We start from the raw sequence: 21,413 nt of genomic DNA, 5'->3' as shown, positions 1-21,413 counted from the left end.
GTTGAGAACTACGGCTGCTAACCAAAAGGTCAGCAGTTCAAATCCACCAGCCACTCCTTGGAAACCCTCTGAGGCAGTTCTGCCCTGTCCTGTAGGGTCGCCGTGAGCTGGAATTGACTTGATGGCAACGGTTTTTTTTTTTTTTTTTTAAATACTGTTGATCAATTTAGATAATACCTGTTGAGTTCTTGTTATGGTAGATGAGGACTCTTTCAGCCTTTATAGTACAGATATGTAAGAATTCTTGGTTAATTTAGTGTTCAGTGTTTGTATTATTATGACTACATCAGTATTGTTAACTGCTGAGCTGAGTAGTTTTATTGCTTTTCTTTCAATTTGCTTAGTTTTCCATGAACATATTTCTTATTTTCATCAAATGCTGTGGAAATTGGGGCTTAGGAAACTGATGCAAGGTGTTAACTCTGGCTGCTAGTGCTGTGCATAATAAAATGTTTTTTTGTCCCTGACCCAGAGGCTTCATGTCTTTGTTAGGTTGCAAGTAAGGTAAAGTCTCAGACCCTTCACAGTTCCTGGCTTGACAGGGTAACACTGCTGTACTTTATGCGTTCTTTTTGGGAGTCCTTCGGAAACCCTAGTGGCATAGTGGTTAAAGTGCTATAGCTGCTAACCAAAAGGTCAGCAGTTCAGAGCCACCAGGCATTCCTAGGAAACTCTGTGGGGCAGTTCTACCCTGTCCTGTAGGGTAGCTATGAGTCGGAATCGACTCAATGGCAATGGGTTTTGTTTTGTTTTTGTTTTGGTTGTTAATATATAAGGAGCCCTGGTGGCGTAGTGGTTAAGCTTAGAATAGTGCCTGGGGACGTAGAAGGTGACACATAAATATTTGCTATTATTATTGTTACTGTTTTTATTATTATCTCTCTGAGGAATTTTAGTTTTTAGATTTTGCTGATCCCAGAATTATGTTTTCTGTAATCCCTTTCTTCAGTTTGTTTTGGTTTATGTATTTTGTGTTGGAGGCATTCCTTACAAGTCTAGTGTTTTTGGCTGTCCATTCTTATTTAAGATTGTTGTTGGGTGCGGTCGAGTTGATTCTGACTCATAATGACCCCATGTGGCAGAGCAGAATTGCCCTATAGGGTTTGCTTGGCTGTAACCTTTATGGAAGCTCCACAGGTCTTTTCTCCCGTGGAGCAGCTGGTGGGTTTCAACCGCTGACCTTTCAGTTAGCAGCTGAGGGCTTAACCATCGCACCACCTTGTTTAAGTTGAGACTCAAAAAAATTATTGGAAGTTCTTTGTGTGAGTTTTGTTGAGTGGTGAGCATTGCAGTAGGGTGGCCAGCCAGCTTTTAAAATGGGGCGAATCCCAAAATGTCAGCATCTTTTCCCTGGGTCAACATTCAGTTTCTCTCAAGAAGAATCCTTGCATCTCCTGCCTAGGAGGCGGGGAAACCCACTGTGTAACTGTGTAGCAACCAGATTTTAACTTTCAGTTCTTCTGTTCTCATCCTCCACCTCATTACCCTCCTCACCCTTGGCATTGGAGTCCAGTCTCTCCAGTCGAATTTCTCCAGAGAGTGCACATGTGGTCTCCTAGTCGGGATGCTAGCCCGCACCTTGCCCCTGTCTTCCATGGTTCTTTGTCTCTGACTTTTTAGCCTTCCCAGGGTTCCGTAGGGTGAATTGGCTTCTTTTTTGTTAGTGTCCCCTTTGGCAGGCACTTACATTGTGACTTCTTCAGGTTTACCAGTTCAGTTACTACTCCCCTGACTTCTTTCAATATTTCACACCTTCTCTGATTTTCTTATCTTTGTAGATTTATATCCTTTTATTTTCATTACTGTCATTTTACTGGCGTGGAATACCCAGCTGTACTTAATATAGCGCCTGAACTATAGTAACCTTTCAGAGAATGTTCCATTGCTTGCTTGACTACTGGCACCTGTGGCATTTAACATCCTTTGGCTAGTAGTCATTGCCCATTATTTCTCTGGTCTCCAATTTCAACTATGAGATTTCTTTTTAAAGCCTCTTGGTACAAATGGGGCATTTTTTGGTGGGGAGGGGCGGCAGGTAAATCTGGAATATAGCTTAAGATTTATGGATTCTCATCCTAAGTTTGAACAAAGTGCGATAGGAAGCCGTTTGCATATTTTGAGGGTATTAGACAAAATTTGTTTATCATGGATTTTCATGTTCCTAAGTTTTTACTTTCCATTTGAGGCACATTAAACCAGGAGATAGCGAATCAGTGCACATGAAAGAGGAGATTTAACTTGATGTACGTATCAGATATTTTACAAATGAAATACAAAATATCAAGGATTTCTTTTTCGAAGTATTGTTTTTGCCCATGATGGTGAAATTGACTTGCGGAAATAACTGATCTGAAAAGTTCAATAGCAGTAGAAGAGTCAGACAGCAAAACAAGGCATATTTGAAGGGTAGTTAAATTCCAAATGAGTGGTGAAGATAATGAGTGCTGTAGGATTACAGAGGAAAAAAAGCAAAGGTAAGTCTGTGCAGAAGTGAATGTGGTTTAAGGCATCGTGGGCCAGATGCGGTATTGAAAGGCAGATGTGGCTGGCAGGAGCGGAGATACTGAAGAGCGTGCTAGACGTTGAGAAGACTGTTTGCCCCCACTTTTTCTATGACACTTATTTGCAAATTAAGTTCACAGGCTACTTGTATGAGAATCATTTACTCATTTACTCTGACATTCTGAATGTTGGCCCAAGAGTTTGTTTTTTTTAACCACATGCCCCTCAGGTGGCTTTTATGTACCTTTAAGTTTGAGAACCACTGATTTAGAGGAACATAAAGTAAAAAGTTTTTTTCATCCACATTTCCAGTCTGGGACCATTGCTTATGTTTTCCTTCCAGAAATTGTCTAGGCCTGTGTAAGAATGTAAAACAGAAAAAATTTTTTTTTTTTTTTTTATGAAAGAATGTTACATAGTTATTTAATGAAATTCTAGTGCATGTGCTGCTGTGTGGTTTTCTTTTTCTTTTGTTGTTATTTAGGACATGTAGGCTATATTTATATATTTCACTTAGATATTTAGGGTATATTTATATATTAGCACATATAAGATCTACGTCATCCTTTTCAGTGGCTCCGTAGCATTCCGTTGTGTGTGTTTTCACAGTCCCCAGATGGTGGTCATTTAGGTTGTTTTTGCATTTGCCATTACAATGATATAAGTAACACTCTTACTAACCTGTATGAGCTTACTTGTAGGGATAAATTCCTAAAAAGAAAGTTGTTGGCACAAAGGCTATGTGTGTGTAAAATTTTGATAGAAATTGCCAACTATCCACACACTAGTGGTGGGAGTTTCTGTTTCCTTATAGCCCCACACTGTTATCAGCCTTTTTTTTTTTTTTTTTAACCTTGCTGACTCTGTCACATGGGTATCTATGAGTTAAAAATCAACTCGGTGGCACCCAACAACAACAAATCTAACAGGTAAAATTGATAACTTACTGCTTTAGTTAGCATATCTTAGTCCTAATTTGGGCTGAAGATATTTTCATATATTTATTAGCTTTGGAACCATGGGCATTTCAACTAGTAATATTTTTTTCTAAATTTTATTTTGTTTTTCTTGAGAATATACACAGCAAAACATACACCAATTCAAAAGTTTCTACATGTATACTTTAGTGACATTGATTTCATTCTTTGAGTTGTGCAACCATTCTCACCCTCCTTTTGTGAGTTGTTCCTCCTTCATTAACATAAACTCATTGCCCGGTAAGGTTCCTATCTAATCTATTTCCTATTGTCAGTTTGATCCCACATAGATAGTTCTTAAAAGAACATAATGCTCAAGGCAGACTTTTTTTTACTAAAAAAAAATCCAGTGCCCGTTGAGTCAACTAGTTAAGCTAAATTATTATTTGGCTTTAAGATGACTTCAGGGGATATTTTTGGTTTAAGGTTTAAAGATTATCTCAGGGCAGTAATTTCAGGGGTTCATCCATCCTGCATGGCTTCAGAAAGTCTAAAGTCCACGAGAATTTGAAATTCTATTCTGCATTTCCTCCCGCTTTGATCAGGATTCTTCTATGGAACTTTTGATCAAAACATTCAGTAATGGTAGCCAGGCACCACCCAGTTCTTCTGGCCTCATGGCAAAGGAGGCAGTTGTTCATAGAGGCAATTAGCCACACATTCCATTTCCTTCTCCTATTCCTGACTCTCCTTCTTCCTCTTCTGCTGCACGTGAATAGAGACCAATTGTGCCTTGGAAGGCTGCTTGCAAGCTTTTAAGACCCCAGGCACTGCACAATGAGGTAGAACAGAAGACTAGCCATGTTAGTAGGCCAGTTAACTGCGATGTCCCGTGAAATCATGACCCTAAACCTCTAAACCAAGGAACCAAATCTGATGGGGTGTTTGGTTGTACGTAAGCAGCCTCAGCAGCTACTCTTTTTTTGTCATTGTAAATATATATATATTTTTAAATATATCTGTCACACATCTTTTGCCATCTCAACTTTTTACAGGTATACGACTGACTGACAGCAGTTACAATAATTGGCTGTGCAGCCCTACCCTTCCTTAATCAGTGTGATATTTCCATCACCATTAACCCCTCCCTTTCCTTTTTGAGTCATTTCTCTTTAATCGGGTGCTAGAAGCTAATGAGGAATAAAGAAGACTGTAAGGTCTGATTCATGCCTCCCATGAATAATTTGCTTGGGGAAATGCTATGTCTACAGAAAAATAACATTTCAGGGCAGTTTTCACATAACGGGGACTTTAGGGAGGTAGTAGGAAGTTGGGCGGGGGAAGTGGTTATGAGAGGGCAGATAAAATCAGTTTTGCACATGTTGGGTTCTTGACTCTGCCATGAAAGCCAGGTGCTTTAAAAGATTTGTTACTAAAGCATCGGCAGTGGAGCGCTTTCCCAACAGACTTGTACAAGGAGCATTGGTATCACCAAAATTACTGATAATATAGTTATCCTTGAGTCAAAAAAAATCTCAATTTTTTGAGGGATATAGGACTGGCATTCTGGTTAGAGGGTATGCTTAGAAGGAGAAATTTGAAGGTGCTAGCATGGAAACAACTATTGACATCAGAAGATAAGATCAGTTACTGACAGATTTAGAGAAAGAAGAGCTGCAAACCAAAGAAGAAGCTTTCGAATGCACAGTGAGAGGGAAAAGCCAGCTGGATTCTTTGGAGGTAATTGAATAGTTGGTTTTTCAACTTCCATTTTACATGCACACACACACACACACACACACATATTTATATCTATCTTTGGAGCCTCTAGAAATCCTGGTAGCGTAAGCTACAGCTGCCAACCAAAGAGTTAGCAGTTCGAATCCACCAGGCGCTCCTTGGAAACTCTATGGGGCAGTTCTACTCTGTCCTGTAGGGTCGCTCTGAATCAGAATTGACTCAATGGCAGTAGGTTTTTTTTTTTTTTTTTTTTTATGGAGCCTCTAGAGGTCGTAAATGGTTAGGTGCTCTACTACTAGCTGAAGGGTTGGTGGTTCAAACCCACCCAGAGGTGCCTTAGAAGGCAGGCTTGGCTATCAACTTCTCAAAGGTGACAACCTTGAAAACCCAGTGGAGCACTGTTCTACTCTGCACACGTATAGGGTTGCCATGAGTTGGAATCAACTTGACAGCAACTAACAGCAACAACATGTCTGTCTATACCAAACCAAACCCAGTGCTGTTGAGTCGATTCCCACTCATAGCGACCCTAAAGGACAGAGTAGAGCTGCCCCATAGAGTTTCCAAGGAGCACCTGGAGGATTTGAACTGCCAACCCTTTGGTTAGCAGCCGTAGCATTTAACCACTACGCCACCAGGGTTTCCTATCTATCTATATATAATACCTATTTATATTTTGAATCCTTAACATGAATCATTGTGGAAGAGGTGCCATAGGCCTTGGTTTATTTCTTTGCTTTCTCTGAGGATGAAGTTGGAACTTTCTGGCAAGAGTGCCTCAGTGGCTTGTCTTTTGGGCTTGGGTGAACTTGTTTCCCTGGGCATTCTAGCTTCCTCAGGCCTCATATTTACCCTCTGCTGCCTAGAGGAGTGGGAGGACTTGTGCAGGGGTGATTGCTCACAGTGTTCCAGCTAAGGCCCTGGGCTGGGGCTACTGTTCACACTCTCTTCATGGTACCCTTTAAGGCTCTTGCTCATGCCATTTCCCTTTTCATCCCTTCTCCAGCTGTTTTCTGATTTATGGGGATTGCTCACAGTTTTTGGTCCCCTGTGAATTTTTGAGCATGGCTCTGTAATTACTTACGATTTTAAAAACACCTTTTTCATTATTTCTAGGGTTTGATGAGGAAGGAGGGGACGAGGGGAACTGCTTAGTATGTGCTTAGTATGCCATCATAATTTTCCTTGTTAATATTCTGTTCAGTCTCTTCTGATAAGCTTGCAGGCTTTATTTATATTGCTGTTTTAGGGAGATTTCAGAGTGGTCCTGGGCTGAGCAGTTATTTTGATTTAACACTGACTTTGTGGTCTATCCTAGCAGTTTTGAAAGTCACATTTATTTCCTAAGAACCGTTAGAAAATAGGCAAAAGATACAAATAAGTAACAGCCTGTTAAAATAAGAGAAATGGAAATTAAAACCATATTAAAAAATGATTTTTTTCACCTGTTGGTTGGCAGAGATCAGAAAGTTCCATTACACAGTGGTGGCTGTGGTATGGAAAAATAGCATTGCTGATGGGAGTGCAAATTGGTTCTAACTCTGTGGAAGACAGCTAGGCAGTACCTGTCAAAATAATAAATGGACCCAGCAATTCTGTTTCTCTGGATTTATCTTACCTATATACTCGTAGGAAGGCCTGGTGGATGCAGTGGTTAAGAGCTTGGCTGCTGACCAAAAGGTTGGCAGTTCAAATCTACCAGCTGCTCCTTGGAAACCCTATGGGCAGTTCTGCTCTGTTCTTTAGGGTCACTATGAGTCAGGATCAACTTGTCGGCAACGGGTTTGGTTTTTGGTTTATATACTCACACATCTGTGAAATATAGCATTTATGTATTGGAGAGTTATTTGTAATAGAAGCCTGTAAACCACTTAAATGTCTATCAGTATGGGATTTATTAAATTATAAAATTGAATGTTATGTAATTGTAAAAAGGAACAAGGAAGTTTTTTCACGTACAGATACATACCAACATATATTGATAAGTAGAAAAAACAAAGTGGACATATGTATAGTGTGTTATGGTTTGTATGAAAAGGTGGAAAATATATGTGTTTGTATGTAAATGGAAAATCTGTGGAATGATACCGAAGGCACTAGGAATGCTTTCTCTAAGTCGAATGAGGGGGTTTGGAGATGTGGTGAGAGGGAGACTTTTCACCAGATGTCCTTCTGAACCCTTTGTATTTTGTACCATGTAAATTTCTAATTTAAAAAATAAAAATAAAAAATAGTCTGACTAAATTTTCATTAGCTTGTTTCTTTTTTTTGCTAGTTGTTTACTTCAGTAAAGGATAATTCGGGTTTTTGATACCATTAAATTAGTCATGATGGTAATGTTCTGTTTTCCATATAAGTTAAAAATTGTAACTACGAATAGGAAAAGGGATGAAGGTGATTAAAAGTAATTAATTTTTTTTTATCAAAATAGTGTATGGACATTGTATGGACAGTATATTAAAAAGCCAAATAATGTGATGGACTTAAGATGAAAAACTACGCTTCCAGTTTCCCCATTCCAGAGTCCCTTTCTTCAAGGTGGTCATTTTATTTATTTACCTTCTCGTTATTTACTTCTTTATTTATAACTAATATATATATATATATATTTTAACTTTTATTGAGCTTCAAGTGAACGTTTACAAATCAAGTCAGAGTGTCACATATAAGTTTATATACACCTTACTCCGTACTCCCACTTGCTCTCCCCCTAATGAGTCAGCCCTTCCAGTCTCTCCTTTCATGACCATTTTGCCAGTTTCCAACTCTCTCTACCCTCCCATCCCCCCTCCAGACAGGAGATGCCAACACAGTCTCAAGTGTCCACCTGATACAAATAGCTCACTCTTCATCCGCATCTCTCTCCTACCCACTGTCCAGTCCCTTCCATGTCTGATGAGTTGTCTTCGGGGATGGTTCCTGTCCTGGGCCAACAGAAGGTTTGGGGACCATGACCGCTGGGATTCCTCTAGTCTCAGTCAGACCATTAAGTATGGTCTTTTTGTGAGAATTTGGGGTCTGCATCCCACTGATCTTCTGCTCCCTCAGGGGTTCTCCGTTGTGCTCCCTGTCAGGGCAGTCATCGGTTGTGGCCGGGCACCAACTAGTATAACTAATATATTTTTACTGTTATTTTTTTATTTAATAATTTTAGATATATTCTGTTGACTTCCTGTCTATTATGGAAGATAAAGATGTACCATTCTAAACCACCAGTCCCACTTCTCCTCCTAGCATCTTCCCAACATACTTACCTCACAAATTTTTAGTTAAATCTTTATTTGGTATTCAAATTATAATAATTACGTAAATATTGACTACTGTTAAATCTAATCGTATACTGTGCTTACATGTTTTTTCTTAAATAAGTTTTTGTTATTCTCAAAGTAGTCTTTAAAAAAAATTTTTTTTTTTTTTGTATAACTATCAGTTCGTCCAAATTCTCCAACATTATTATAAAACTTCACAGAATAAGGTTAGACCTGGCATTTCTGTTTTTTTTTTTTTTTCATTCCGTTCTTGGAGATCTGCAGCTGTCTTTACTCTTGTCCCAGCCTGTTGCATAGCTCTTGTCATGTGACTTCTCTGCACCACTGTACTATGTTGAATCCCCAATTTCTTGAATTCTGGGTTTTCCTTTTTCTCAGTTTATCCCCTTGTATTGAAGGAGTGGAGCTTCCTGAAAATGGGCGCATAGGAAGTAAACTTTTCAGTCTTGGCAAGTCTAAACATGTCTTTATTTTACCTTCAATACTTAATTGATAACTTGGCTAGGTATAGAATTCTAGTTAAATTACCCCCTCTTAAAAATTTTTCTTTGAACATTTTATTGTGCTTTAGGTGAAAGTTTACAAGCAAATTAGTTTCCCATTCAATAATCCATGTACAAATTGTTCTGTAACATTGGTTGTTCTCTAAAAATTTTAAATTGCTTCCCTGTCATCTAGGTTCCAGTATTGCTACTAACAAGTTGAAAAACCATTGTTTTGTTTAGAAAACAAACAAGCCAGTGTGTGTATGTATATATGTAACAGATAGGCATATAGGGCAATATAATAAAAACCCATGTACATTCCATTCATTTTCAGCAAATCTAAACGTTTGCCACATTTGCTTCATATCTCATTTTAATTTCCCCTTTTTTTTTTAAGAAACTATTTATAGGTACTGTTAAAGCTCTTCTGAACCCTTTCCTGATATCATTAGATGAAAGCAATTCTTCAGAATTTCCTGTTTATTTTACCCATATATCTTTTAATAATTGTACTACATGTGAGTAAATTTATAATATTGTTCACATCTTAAAATCATATTAATGAGATCATACCACATGTATTATTCTGTAGGTTTCTTCTTTTTGTTTTGTAGTATATTTTTGAGATGTATCCATGTTGGTAATTGTAGCTGTAGTTCACTTTCATTATTGTATTTCATTGTAAGGCTGTATTAAAAACATTTAATTTTATGTAGCTAAAAAAATATAAAATTATGCTTTGGTGTGGGATATGACAAGTAAGGAATTTCAGAATAATTGGGTCTTAGTATCTAGCACTGCTATGACAGAAATACTACAAATGGATGTGTTTAACAAACAAAAAACCTATTCTCTCATAGTCTAGGAGGCTAAAAACCCAAATTCAGGGTGTCAGCTCCAGGGGAAGCTTTTCTTTCTCTGTTGGCTCTGGGGGAGGGTCCTTGTCATCAATCTTCCCCTGGTCTAGGAGCTTCTCAACACAGGGATCTTGGATCCAAAGGACACAGATGCTCCTGGCTCTTGTTTCTTGGTGGTAATGAGGTCCTCCTGTCTCTCTGCTCTCTTCTCTCTTTTGTATCTCAGTGGAGATTGACTCAAGATACAACCTAATTTTGTAGATTGAGTCCTGCCTTTTTGGGACTTCGGGACTGGCTTGAGCTGCTTATCTACAACATGAGGCTTCCCCAATGCTTGTGGAAAGCTGAGTCTTCTGAGTCTTCTGAACAGGAGTGAGAAATACTGATATGGCTCCTTATTACCCTTCCTCCTTATCGCCTACCCCAAAACTTCAAGCTGCACACTAGTTTCATCCTCCCTAGTCATGGGGACAGGGACCCCAAAGACGGCTGACTCCAACTAAGCCTCCATATCCAGCCAGGTAGTCATAACTTTAGATTTTAGGAGGTAAAATAATGGGTTTAATTTCTTAAAATAGGAAATGTTAAGCCCAATAAGAAAATGCCTCATTAGCATAACTGCCTCTAATCCTGCCTCCTTAAAATAATAGAGGTAGGATTTACGACACTCAGGGAAATCACATCAGATGACAAAATGGTAGACAGTCACACAATACTGGGAATCATGGCCTAAGCCAAGTTGACATACATTTTTGGGGGACATGATTCAATCCATAACAGTTTTTTTGTAGCATTTTCTTACTGGGCTTAACATTTCCTATTTTAAGAAATTAAACCTATTATTTTACCTCCTAAAATCTAGAGTTGTGACTACCTGGCTTGATATGGAGGCTTAGCTGGAGTCATGTATCACTGTGGCCCCTGTCCCCATGTGTAGGGAGGATGAAAGTAGTGGGCAGCTTGAGGTTTTGGGGTAGGTGATAAGGAGGAAGGGTGATAAGGAGCCGTATCAGTATTTCTCAACTCAGCTTTCCACATGCTTTGGGGAAGCCTCATGTTGTAGATAGGCAGCTCAAGCCAGTTTCAAAGTCCCAAAGAGTATGTGGAAGGCATGCTTCCTTCCAAATTCTGTCCTTAACTTCAATGCCTTTGTGAAATGAGGAAGGGCATAAGAGAGTTACTAATGTAAATTCTCATCTGACCTGAGCTTTCTGTGGCCATTGAGCCACTTAGTTTACTTTTATTGTGATGGTAATTTTAAAATAGTGTAATTTATTATTCATCTTAACCACCATTTTATTATTGTCAAGGAGAGTTTTTTTTTTTTTAACAAATTGAGATAAAACATGATTTAGAACTGTGCGAAGTGTGATTTGACGAAGATAGGGATTCATACTTGTTACTAAACTATTAGTTTTCCCCTTAGTGACTTAAGAACAACAGATCCTGAAGAGCCTGGTGGTTACTAACTTATTCACATGCTCATTCCTTCGACATGCTAAGTAGGGAATACCTGCTACATGCTAGTCCACTTGCTAGTCTAGACACTGGGGATAGAAATAGGAATAAGATAGTCCCTGTCCTCAAAAACCTCATGGTTTAGGACAAGAGGCCTGTCAGCAAATTCTGTGTGTGCGTTACAAGAATGAGAGACACACTAAATGTGACTCCTTTGGAATTGGGAGCTCTTTCACTTTAAGCAGGTAACTCACGCAGTCCCCATTCCTCTTTTAAATGTGAGTGGTGGTGTTAGTTGCCATCAAGAATTGTGGTGACCCCTTGTGTGGAGAGTAGAACTGCTCCATAGGGTTTTCAAAGCAGACCTCTAGGCCTGCCTTTCCAGGCACCTCTGAGTGGGTTCTAGCTCTCAACCTTTTGGCTACTAATCAAGTGCTTAATTGTTTGTGCTTGGTAATTACTTGAACTACTTTCTCCTCTTTACTACATGCAAGCCTTCCAGCCTCTATATTTCTTTAGCACCATTGTTTTAGTTGTAAAAAGCTTCATTTTCCTTCTATTTGTTAATAACATTGTTATAAATTTGCTTTGAGACATTTTCTTGGGCAGAAGAACACCCATCCTGAGATTAATTTAGTATACAAGTATAGGTTCAGATTTTTGTGTTTGTGTTGGCTAAGACAGATTTTAGTACTGTTTTCCCCCTTTAACTTTGTATCTCTTATTTAATATATTTACAAAATAAAGAGAGGTGTGCTTTACTCTAGTAGGTTTATAGTTTTTTACATGTAGGACGGGGGAGGGAAAGTTACAATGATTATTCTGAGCAGGTCTAAAATTTCTTATCATTCTTTATAGATTGTCTTGAAGAAATGAAGGCTTGAGGACAAGTTATCTACCACATTAGAAGATGGGATCGAACAGCAGCAGAATTGGTGATCTTCCTAAAAATGAGTACTTAAAAAAGTTATCAGGCACAGAATCTGTCTCTGAGAATGACCCGTTTTGGAATCAGCTTCTCTCATTTTCTTTCCCTGCACCAACTAGCAGGTAGGAGATTACCTGGAGTTTGAAAATTTGTATAAAGGGCCACATGAACTTGTGTGGTACGCTGATTTTATTTTGTATTTCTTAATGTTCCCATCCTTCCTTCCTTCCCTCCCATACTCTAGAAGAAAGTCCAAAAGATACGAAAAGCAGTGAGAAAGTTTTCCTCTTGTCCCTGGCCTCCACTCATCCACCTCCCTTAGCCAGAGTTGATCACTGGTAGCAATTTCTTTTGAATTCTTCCAGAGATAGTACCAGGTTATTTAAGCATATATTCCATGTACTTTTACAAAATCATTTAAATGCAAGTGGTAGCATAATACACATACTACACATACTGTTCTCTCCCTTTTTTTTTTCCAACAACTAAGTAAAATATATCTTGTACATGTAGGCACGGAGCCCTAGTGTCACATTGGTTAAGTGTTTAGCTGCTAACCAAAAGGTTGGCAGTTCGAATCCACCAGCCACTTCTTAGAAACCCTATGGAGCAGTTCTACTCTGTCCTGTAGAGTCACTGTGGGTCAGAGTCAACTCAATGGCAGTGGATTTATATGTAAGCACACATACAGCTGTCTTCTTTTTAATGGCTGCAGAGTATCCATGCAATATATTTTATCAGTTTTTTATTAATGGATATTTAGGTTTTTTCCAGTCTTTTGTCGTAACAAATTATGCTATATGTATCATTCCTCACGCATGGGAATATATCTTACAGGATAAATTCCTCAAAGTAGAATTCTGGGGTCTAATTGTATGTGCATTTGTAATTTTGGTTGATACTGCTAGACTGAGGTCCATAAACGTTGTACCAATTTACACTCCTATCAGCAAAGTTTGGGAGGGTCTGTTTCCCTGTACCTTTATCAGTGTAATGGATGGTCAGACTTTTGGACCTTTGCCAGTCAGATAGGTGAAAAACAATATTTCATTTTAACTCTTTCTAATAAAAATTATCCTGCTTAAGATTAATCAGAGGCTTGAGTATTTTAGCATGAACTGAAATTTTTGTCTGAGTCATATATTTCATTAGACGTTACAAAATGTTAATATTCTTAGTTTGTTCATTCCTTCTACATTTATTAACTGGAATTCTTCTGTAAAAAAGCTTTTTTTTTTCAATTTTAGTTTTTGTTGTTGAGAATATACACAGCAGATCATAAACGAATTCAATAATTTCTACATTAAGGAGCCTTTATTAATTAAAAAAAAAAAACAAAAACCAAACCCATTGCCGTCGAGTGGATTCCAACTTATAGCGACCCTGTAGGACAGAGTAGAGCAGCCTCATAGAGTGTCTAAGGAGCGCCTGCTGGATTTGAACTGCCAGCCTTTTGGTTAACAGCCATGGCTCTTAACCACTATGTAAAATATAGTCTCTTACCCTCAAAGGGCTTGTAATCTATCTGTAAAGACAAACAACTAGTGACTGCAGTGAAGTGTAATAAAGGCTGTTAGAGTAGAAGCACCTGGCAGCACGAGAAACAGTAGGCCATCATCCTATTGCTCTGAGCTGGAATGGAGTGGGGCAGGTCATAGACTTGCTGGGAGTAAGTGACATGTATTTATTTATTTACTTCATTTATATTTTGAAAGGTAATTCATTGCCATGGTTCAAATCTCAGAAGTTACCAAAGGGTGTTTAATGAAAGGTCTCCTTGCCACCCCTATCCTCTAGTCACCTAGTAGTCCTTTCTGGAGGCAGCCAAAGAGGAAGTGACCTTTGAACTCTGTTGCTTTTCTGTAAAACGGAAATGGTAATACCTACCACATAGATTTGTGGGGAGAATAAAACATCCTAATGAATTAATGTATGTAAAGTATCTGACTTTCCTTTACTTTCAAGGAGTAAGTACCCATTAGTTTAAAAAAGAGCAAGGGCTCTGTCTTGACTTAGTCTAAAATATTTGAGGGATGAAAATGAGCAGAAATTTAACCAGTTTTCTGATGACTGAAAGTCCTGTGACTTTTTTTACTTCTAAACTTTGTTTTGTTGTTGTTGTTGAGAATGTACACAGCAAAACATACACCAATTCAAGTTTCTACATGTACAATTCTGTGACATTGATTATATTCTTTGAGTGGTGCAACCATTCTCACCCTCCTTTTCTGGGGTGTTCCTCCCTCATTAACATAAACTCACTGCTCCCAAGCTTCCTGTCGAGACTCTTTGAGTTGCTGTTGTCAATGTGATCCTATATAGACAGATCTTAAAAGAGTACATAGTGCTCAAGGCAGACGTTTTTCACTAGTTAAGCTAAGCTACTGTTCAGTTTTAAGAAGACTTCAGGGGATATTTTGGTTTAAGGTTTAAAGATTATCTCAGGGCAGTAGTTTCGGGGGTTCCTGTGACTCTTGAATGGATTATTCAACTGTTTTAAAAATTAAGGTGAGCACTGAATATAGTAATATTTTTCTTTGTGCTTAAGCAATATTCTTTTCATAAAGGTTACTTTTTAGAAACTGGGTTTTTTTTTTTTTTTTTTTTACTGCATTATAAAAATTGTATTTATGTATACTGAGCACTAGATGGTGCTCATATAAGGCAAGAAGGCAGTCTTTGGCACAGTCATTTAAAACTCATTTTTCCCAGTACCAAAGTAACGCATGTTCGTTTTTAATACCATTAAATACAGAAAAGTACAAGGAAGTTAAAAAAAAGAGAAAAACAATCAATCGGGAGTAACCATTATTAACATTTTGGTTTATATCATTTCAGTTGCCTGCCATTTAAAAATGTTGGAATTATATTTCTACACACTGTTTCATTAACTCACATTTCTCTCATGTTATTGTTGTCCTACAACATAATTTCAAATGGCTGTGGGTGTTCTGTCTTACGGATGGCCATAATTTATTTAACTAATGTTGAACATTTGGGTTGTTTCTTATTATTCATGATTATCTGTAAAGCTATGATGAACTTCCTTGTAGCCAAGTTTTTGTGCATAACCCTAATTATGCAAGTAAACTAAGTTCATAGTAGTTGATTTGCTGGTGAAATAATCTTTTTTTCTTTTCTTTTTTATGATCACATGAGTAATCCTTCAGTGTAGGAAAGTTAGAAAATAAACAAAAGAGAAATATTCATTTTCATCACAAAGAGATAACCATTGGTGATATTTTTATATTCTTCCATACTTTTTTCTATGTACGTAGCTATATATTCCATGGTCGTGAAGTTGATTTCGACTCACAGTGACCATATAAAACAGAGGAGTACTGCCCCACAGGGTTTCCAAGGCTGTAAATCCTTACCGAATCAGACTGTCAAGAGACTGTCACATCTGTCTCCCATGGAGTGGCTGGTGGGTTTGAACCACTTACCTTTTGGTTAGCTGCTGAGTGTTTAACCACTGTGCCACCAGGACTCCTACCTGTATATGGACATGAGTATTTATGTCTATCTTTTTTTATTACAAAGATGAGACATACTGTATTACTGTTAACACTTTTTTTTACTTAATGTATTTGATATCTTGTCAATAAGTATGATTTTTTTTTTTTTTAATTAATTTACCCCCAGAATAATTACTGAATGCTTCCCGTTTGCTGCTTTAAGGCCCGGAGATTCTTGCAGGGAGCATGAGAGATAAGGTCCCTGCCCTCATGCAGCTTATATTTTAGTAGGAGAGATGGGCAGTAAACAAGTAAATTAATAAATATGTAAGGTCATTTCTGGAAGTACCAAGTCCAGTAAAGAAAAGTAAAGCAAGGCAAGGTCACAGAGAGTGACAGAATGGGAACAAGTGTACGTGGGTGATTTCTTTAGATAGACCATCTCTGGGAAAGCATAACTTGAGCAGAGACATAACTGATGCCAGGGAATGAGGACTGCAGATCCTGGGGAAAGAGTCTTCCAGGTAAGGGGAACAGCAAGTATAAAGATCCTGAGGCAAGAATAAGTCTTGCATGTTAGAGGAGCAGCAAGAAGACCAGCGTGGCAGAACAATGGGCAAGAGACCAAATTACACAGAGAGTAAAGGTTTTTTATGTTGTGTGGTATTCCAGAGGTGAGCATGTTTTAAAGTAGGTATTTGGGAATTAAGTAGAGTCTGTTGTAACTGTCCTGTAATATGGAAAGATTGTACTCACATAATGTTTTGGTAAACTTCAGTTTGTTGTAACTCTTTTATAAATTTTAATTGTCTTCCATTTCATTACAGCATTGGTAGATTCAAGTTACCACTCCAGTTTTTCTTTTCAGGGATCATTCTTGTGTTATAAAATATATGTACATTTAGCTAAGAGGTTTTGCCAGCATACGTCATCGTTAATTTAGCAGTTATTTACTGAACACTTACTGTGTGCCAGGTGCTGGGCTCAGAGCCTTAGGTGCATTTTCTCACTTAGTTCTCACGATAAGTCTGTGATGAAGGTGCTGCTATTATCCCCACACATGAGAACACTGAGGCTTAGGAAGCTGTCTGAGGTCACACACCTAGTAGCTAGTATGGATCAGATTTAAACCAGGTTTGTGTAGCTCTGGAGGTGAACTCTTTTGATCATCTTGCTATGCTGGCTTCATTTGGAAGCTCAGACTGTTTACTGACTGAGCATCAATTAATGGCTAAAGAGTTACAGCATTAAATTGCATGGTAATCTTTCAGAAAAGAATCACCAGCTTATATGTTCACATTTTCAAAGCAACAGGTCATAATAACAGGTACGTTATGCTGGAGTACCATTATTTACAATAATACATATAAGCTGATGAGAAGTCTAATATTTTAACCTTCCTCTGAGGGGAGTGTATCAACTCCACTTAAGGGGAGCTGCTTGAATGATCCTTTCGCAAAGTTTCTCGGTCTGTTTCCTCAGTTGAGCAACAGGAAGAGACTTTTATTGGATTTTAGGTCACAAGTTTTTAGTGGATGGAAAAAATTTAATGATTATAAAGTTATTTTTCTCTTTGAATTTTTGATGCCTGTCTCTGCTTCTGTATTTTTATTCTCTTTGTTGTTGTTGTTAGGCGCTGTTGAGTTGGTTCTGACTCACAGTGACCCTGTGTACCACAGAATGAAACACTGCCTGGTCCTTTGCCATCCTTACAGTTGTTGCGCTTGAGCCCATTGTTGCCGCCACTGTGTCAGTCCATCTCCTTGCGGGTCTTCCTCTTTTCCGCTGACCCTGTACTTTACCAAGCGTGATGTCCTTCTCTAGGGACTGATCCCTCCTGACATGTCCAAAGTATGTAAGATGCAGTCTCGCCATCCTTGCTTCTAAGGAGCATTCTGGTTGTACTTCTTCCAAGACAGATTTGTTTGTTCTTTTGGCAGTCTATGGTATATTCAATATTCTTCACCAACATCACAATTCAGAGGTGTCAGTTCTTCGGTCTTCCTTATTCATTGTCCAGCTTTCATATGCATTTGATGCGATTGAAAATACCATGGCTTGGGTCAGGCGCACCTTGGGTCAAGGTGACATCTTTGCTTTTCAACACTTTGAAGAGGTCCTTTGCAGCAGATTTGCCCAATGCAACGCGTCTTTTGATTTCTTGACTGCTGCTTCCGTGGGTGTTGATTGTGGATCCAAGTAAAATGAAATTCTTGACAACTTCAGGCTTTTCTCCATTTATCATGATGTGGCTTATTGGTCCAGTTGTAGAATTTTTGTTTTCTTTATGTTCTCTTTAGTACATAAAGCAACATTATTAGAACTTTTCAAGTTGAAACAATCTGCTGTGTCATGGAGGGGGACCTGAGATAGCTACTAAACTGTCTTTTAAACAACTCTTCTAATTCTTTCATTATAGGCTTTGTTTGAATGATGACCAACATAGTGTACTAGGCCATTTTGCTAAGGGAATAAATAATTTAACCAATTTGGGTTTTTTTTGGCATCTTGTTTTCTCAAAGTGGGGGACCAAAAGAAGTTCAGTTTTTACATTTTGAGTCAAACCCTTTATTTTTTCTTGTTCCTTTCATATATACCTTTCTATGAAAAATCATAAGGATCCCTGGTGGCACAGTGGTAACCGAAAGGTTGATGGTTTGAAACCACCAGCCACTCTGTGGGAGAAGGATATGGCAGTCTGCTTCTGTAAAGATTACAGTCTTGGAAACCCTGTGGGGCAGCTCTGCTCTGTCCTGTAGGGTTGCTAAGAGTTGGAATCAACTTGGTGGTAATGGGGTATGGAAAATCATTTTAGAAGATGCTTGAGTTTGCCTAGGTTCGAATGATCCCTTAAACTAAAAGTCCAAAGAACTGCGGGTAATTATGTTAAAATGGGGGAAAATATAACAGAATTGTTCAAAGCATTAAAGTAAGAGGCCAAGTACGTTTTACGTGCTGCAAGTGCGTCTGTCAATTCGTTTCTCACTGTGTTAACTGGAATCTAAATTATTAAGTCAATTTTTGTGTTACTTTCTTGAGAAAAAAATACAGCATTATCTAGTATGTTCGTTATTAAAATTTTGACATTTTAGTAGTTAAAGTTCCTTTCATTTTGAAGTTGAGTGACAGCATATAGGATTGTCTGTGAATCATGTGAATGTAAGTACTTTTGGTTCTGCTAGGTGCATTAAACATTGCTATAATAAATTTTATATGCAGTTTTTATCCTTTGAGTTTTTCCTATGAATAGGCCCATTTAAAAAGTTGATATTCCCACAGTTTAACTACTGAATGGGCTGATTCTTGTTAGTTTTGTGAATGATTTCTGTAATTCTCTTTGCTAAGGTAAGGGGAAAAAGTCTTTACAAATGCTTCTATACTTTTCTGAATGGTTACTTATTGATTTATTCAGGTTGTATCTTAAACTGACAAACATTACATATTTGACAATATGCATGTTATGGGCTGAAAATGACATCCTTAATATATATAATAGCAATTTTGAAATCATTTCATGGCAGAATTTTCAGTGAAAGGGACTTAAGCATTTTCAGTGTTTTTATTTTATGAGCTTTATAATTATACTTTGCCCAGCAGATCTGTGTTCAGGAGGAAATCTGTGTATAATTTTCCCCCAACAAGTCATTCTTAGCTGTTTGCCCATCTGCTTTTTGTTAAAGAATTTGAACTATGAGTGTCTTATCTTTCATTATTGAGATTCACATATGAGATTGGTGTGCTTAAAAGTACAACAAAACCAGTCTAAATTATTGAAAGCTGTAAATTAGGGTATGTATAATTTAAAAATTTTAGCTTTCTGACCAAACTACAGTTCATGGTTTCATAGCAATTACAAAAAAGTCATCTGTATTCTTACATCTTTCCTTATTAGAATTAAAAAAAAAATTCTGTTTTATTCCTGTTCTTTATCACTCACATAGTTTTTGCAGGATTGTAATCATAAAATAGATATAATTTTTATGACACAGCTTCTTTTAGGCTTATATAGAAATTCCAAGTAGCTGGTGGTTGTGTTTCTAGATTGATGCTATGTAAGTCTGCCTTAATAAAAGGCTACCTAAGTTGTATTATTCAGATTGCAAGAGTATTAATTAAACTAGAAGTCAGGTATGTTTTATTCTTATATTATGACCATGGACAAGTTAATTAGCTCCTCTATTTCTGTCACTTGTAAAATGGGGATACTCCCATTTCCTCAGTCAACTTCTCAGGGTTCTTAAAAGAAATTAAATTAAATAAACAAGGTAAAAGAACTTTAAGAAGTGTAAAGTGCTATACACAATGCACTTTATTTCTGTTCAGCAAATATATTTGCAATTCAGCGGTTAAAATATGCTAGAATCTTTAAACATTTCTTTTCTAGTGGTTAAACAATACTTTTCCCAGTTCCTTCCTCCCTTGTTGAAATATTTTTAAAAATTCGAAGGTCAATTTCAACTCAGTTTTAGCCAAACAACCCCATATTCTGAATTAGTGAGTTCAAATTAATGAAGGCCTACTAAGTACGTACTTAGTTATAATTATTAGTTTAAAAGTTAATTATTTTTCCCTGTATTGTAAAAATGTAAAAATCTAATTTTATGTTAGGGCTAAAATACTTCTTCATTTGAGGAAATGATAACAATACTATGTTTTAGGTTGCAGTGTTGTTCTACAAACAGTTGGCAACCTTCTCCTCTATGATTATGTACTATTCAACCTTTATTTCTTTTTTAATCCCTGAGGGCCAACATGGTCTGGCAGTGTCCACTGGTACCTCTTAGTGTTACTTTAAAATTCACAGCATAGATAAATGAAGAAGAAAGAGACAGAAGGGTTGATAGAAAAGATTAGAGAAATTGAAAAAGAAAGAAGAGGTGTTTGGTAGAAACCTCTAAACGGCCACAGTGCCTTCTGGTGCCTCATATTGGCAACATGACATAGGACGCAGGTCATCATTAAGTTTATCAGCTTAAGTGTGCTGCTGCTGTTAACTCAAGTTGTCAATGTTTAACTTGTGAATTGTAGCCTGCCTGACTTTTTACACCAACTAACTAAAATGTCATTAATAATTCTCTTGAATATTTTCATGTGTGACAAGTATCAGGAATAGGTATTTAGTTTATTAGCTCACCTATTTTTATATATTTATTTTGGATGCGGAAACTTGAATTCTTGAACTACAGGCTTCGTATGAAAATAGCTTTTTTCTTCTACCAACAAACGTTCTTTCTTGCTTGTTAGATTCGGAAAACTGCTAGGCATCTGAACGTGGTACTCTGTTGATTAATGGAAGATGCATGCCTTAACACTGAGCACTCATCTTTGTATTCCTTCATTGATGAACTAATGGCAGTTCTCCTCTGAGGTTGTGGTAGAGAACAAATCTAATTGTCAGGGCCAGGGTTTCTCTTCTCTTCTGTCACCTCATGAATTGTGGCTGATGTCATTTGAAGGCGTTTTCTGCATCATAAGTGGCTAATATAGTCGATCATCTATCTTTATAATGAAAAAATATTCACCATTTTTTACTTAATATTTGTTAAATTTTTATTTTTTCTGCCACAACCGAACATTTCTATATCCTCTTCATTATTCCATCCTTGAAGTTAAGGCCAGACCTGTTTGTCAGAGGATTGTAAATGGGATTTAAATCCAAAGAGGCTTTAACCTCTCTGTACAACAGTTATTGATGTGCCTCTTTCCCCACATTATTTAATACAGAGATTGATTGCATGGTACAAATGAAGAACTTAGGTAGTGTTGAATAGAATCTGCTCTAAATTTACAGTGGCCTAG

General features: G+C 37.5%; 1 protein-coding gene across 7 annotated transcripts in view; it reads left to right on the top strand.

Moving 5' to 3' along the window:
* Window positions 1-21,413, top strand: part of DYM (dymeclin) — a 351,008-nt gene that overhangs the window by 12,242 nt on the left and 317,353 nt on the right. For 5 of the 7 annotated variants that reach the window (XM_049900187.1, XM_049900186.1, XM_049900183.1 and 2 more), the window contains exon 2: window positions 12,087-12,278. In XM_049900187.1, the coding sequence (XP_049756144.1) occupies window positions 12,139-12,278 (140 nt within the window). In that variant the 5' untranslated portion in view covers window positions 12,087-12,138. Of the gene's footprint in view, window positions 1-4,928; window positions 5,160-7,602; window positions 7,698-12,086; window positions 12,279-21,413 lie in introns of those variants that run through there. The other 2 variants (XM_049900184.1, XM_049900182.1) reach the window with 2 other exon arrangements.

Source organism: Elephas maximus, chromosome 11 (genome assembly GCF_024166365.1).
Source record: "Elephas maximus indicus isolate mEleMax1 chromosome 11, mEleMax1 primary haplotype, whole genome shotgun sequence".
Classification (NCBI taxonomy): Eukaryota; Metazoa; Chordata; class Mammalia; order Proboscidea; family Elephantidae; genus Elephas; species Elephas maximus.
Note: the sequence above shows the minus strand (reverse complement) of the source record. Positions and strands in the feature narration are given on the sequence as shown.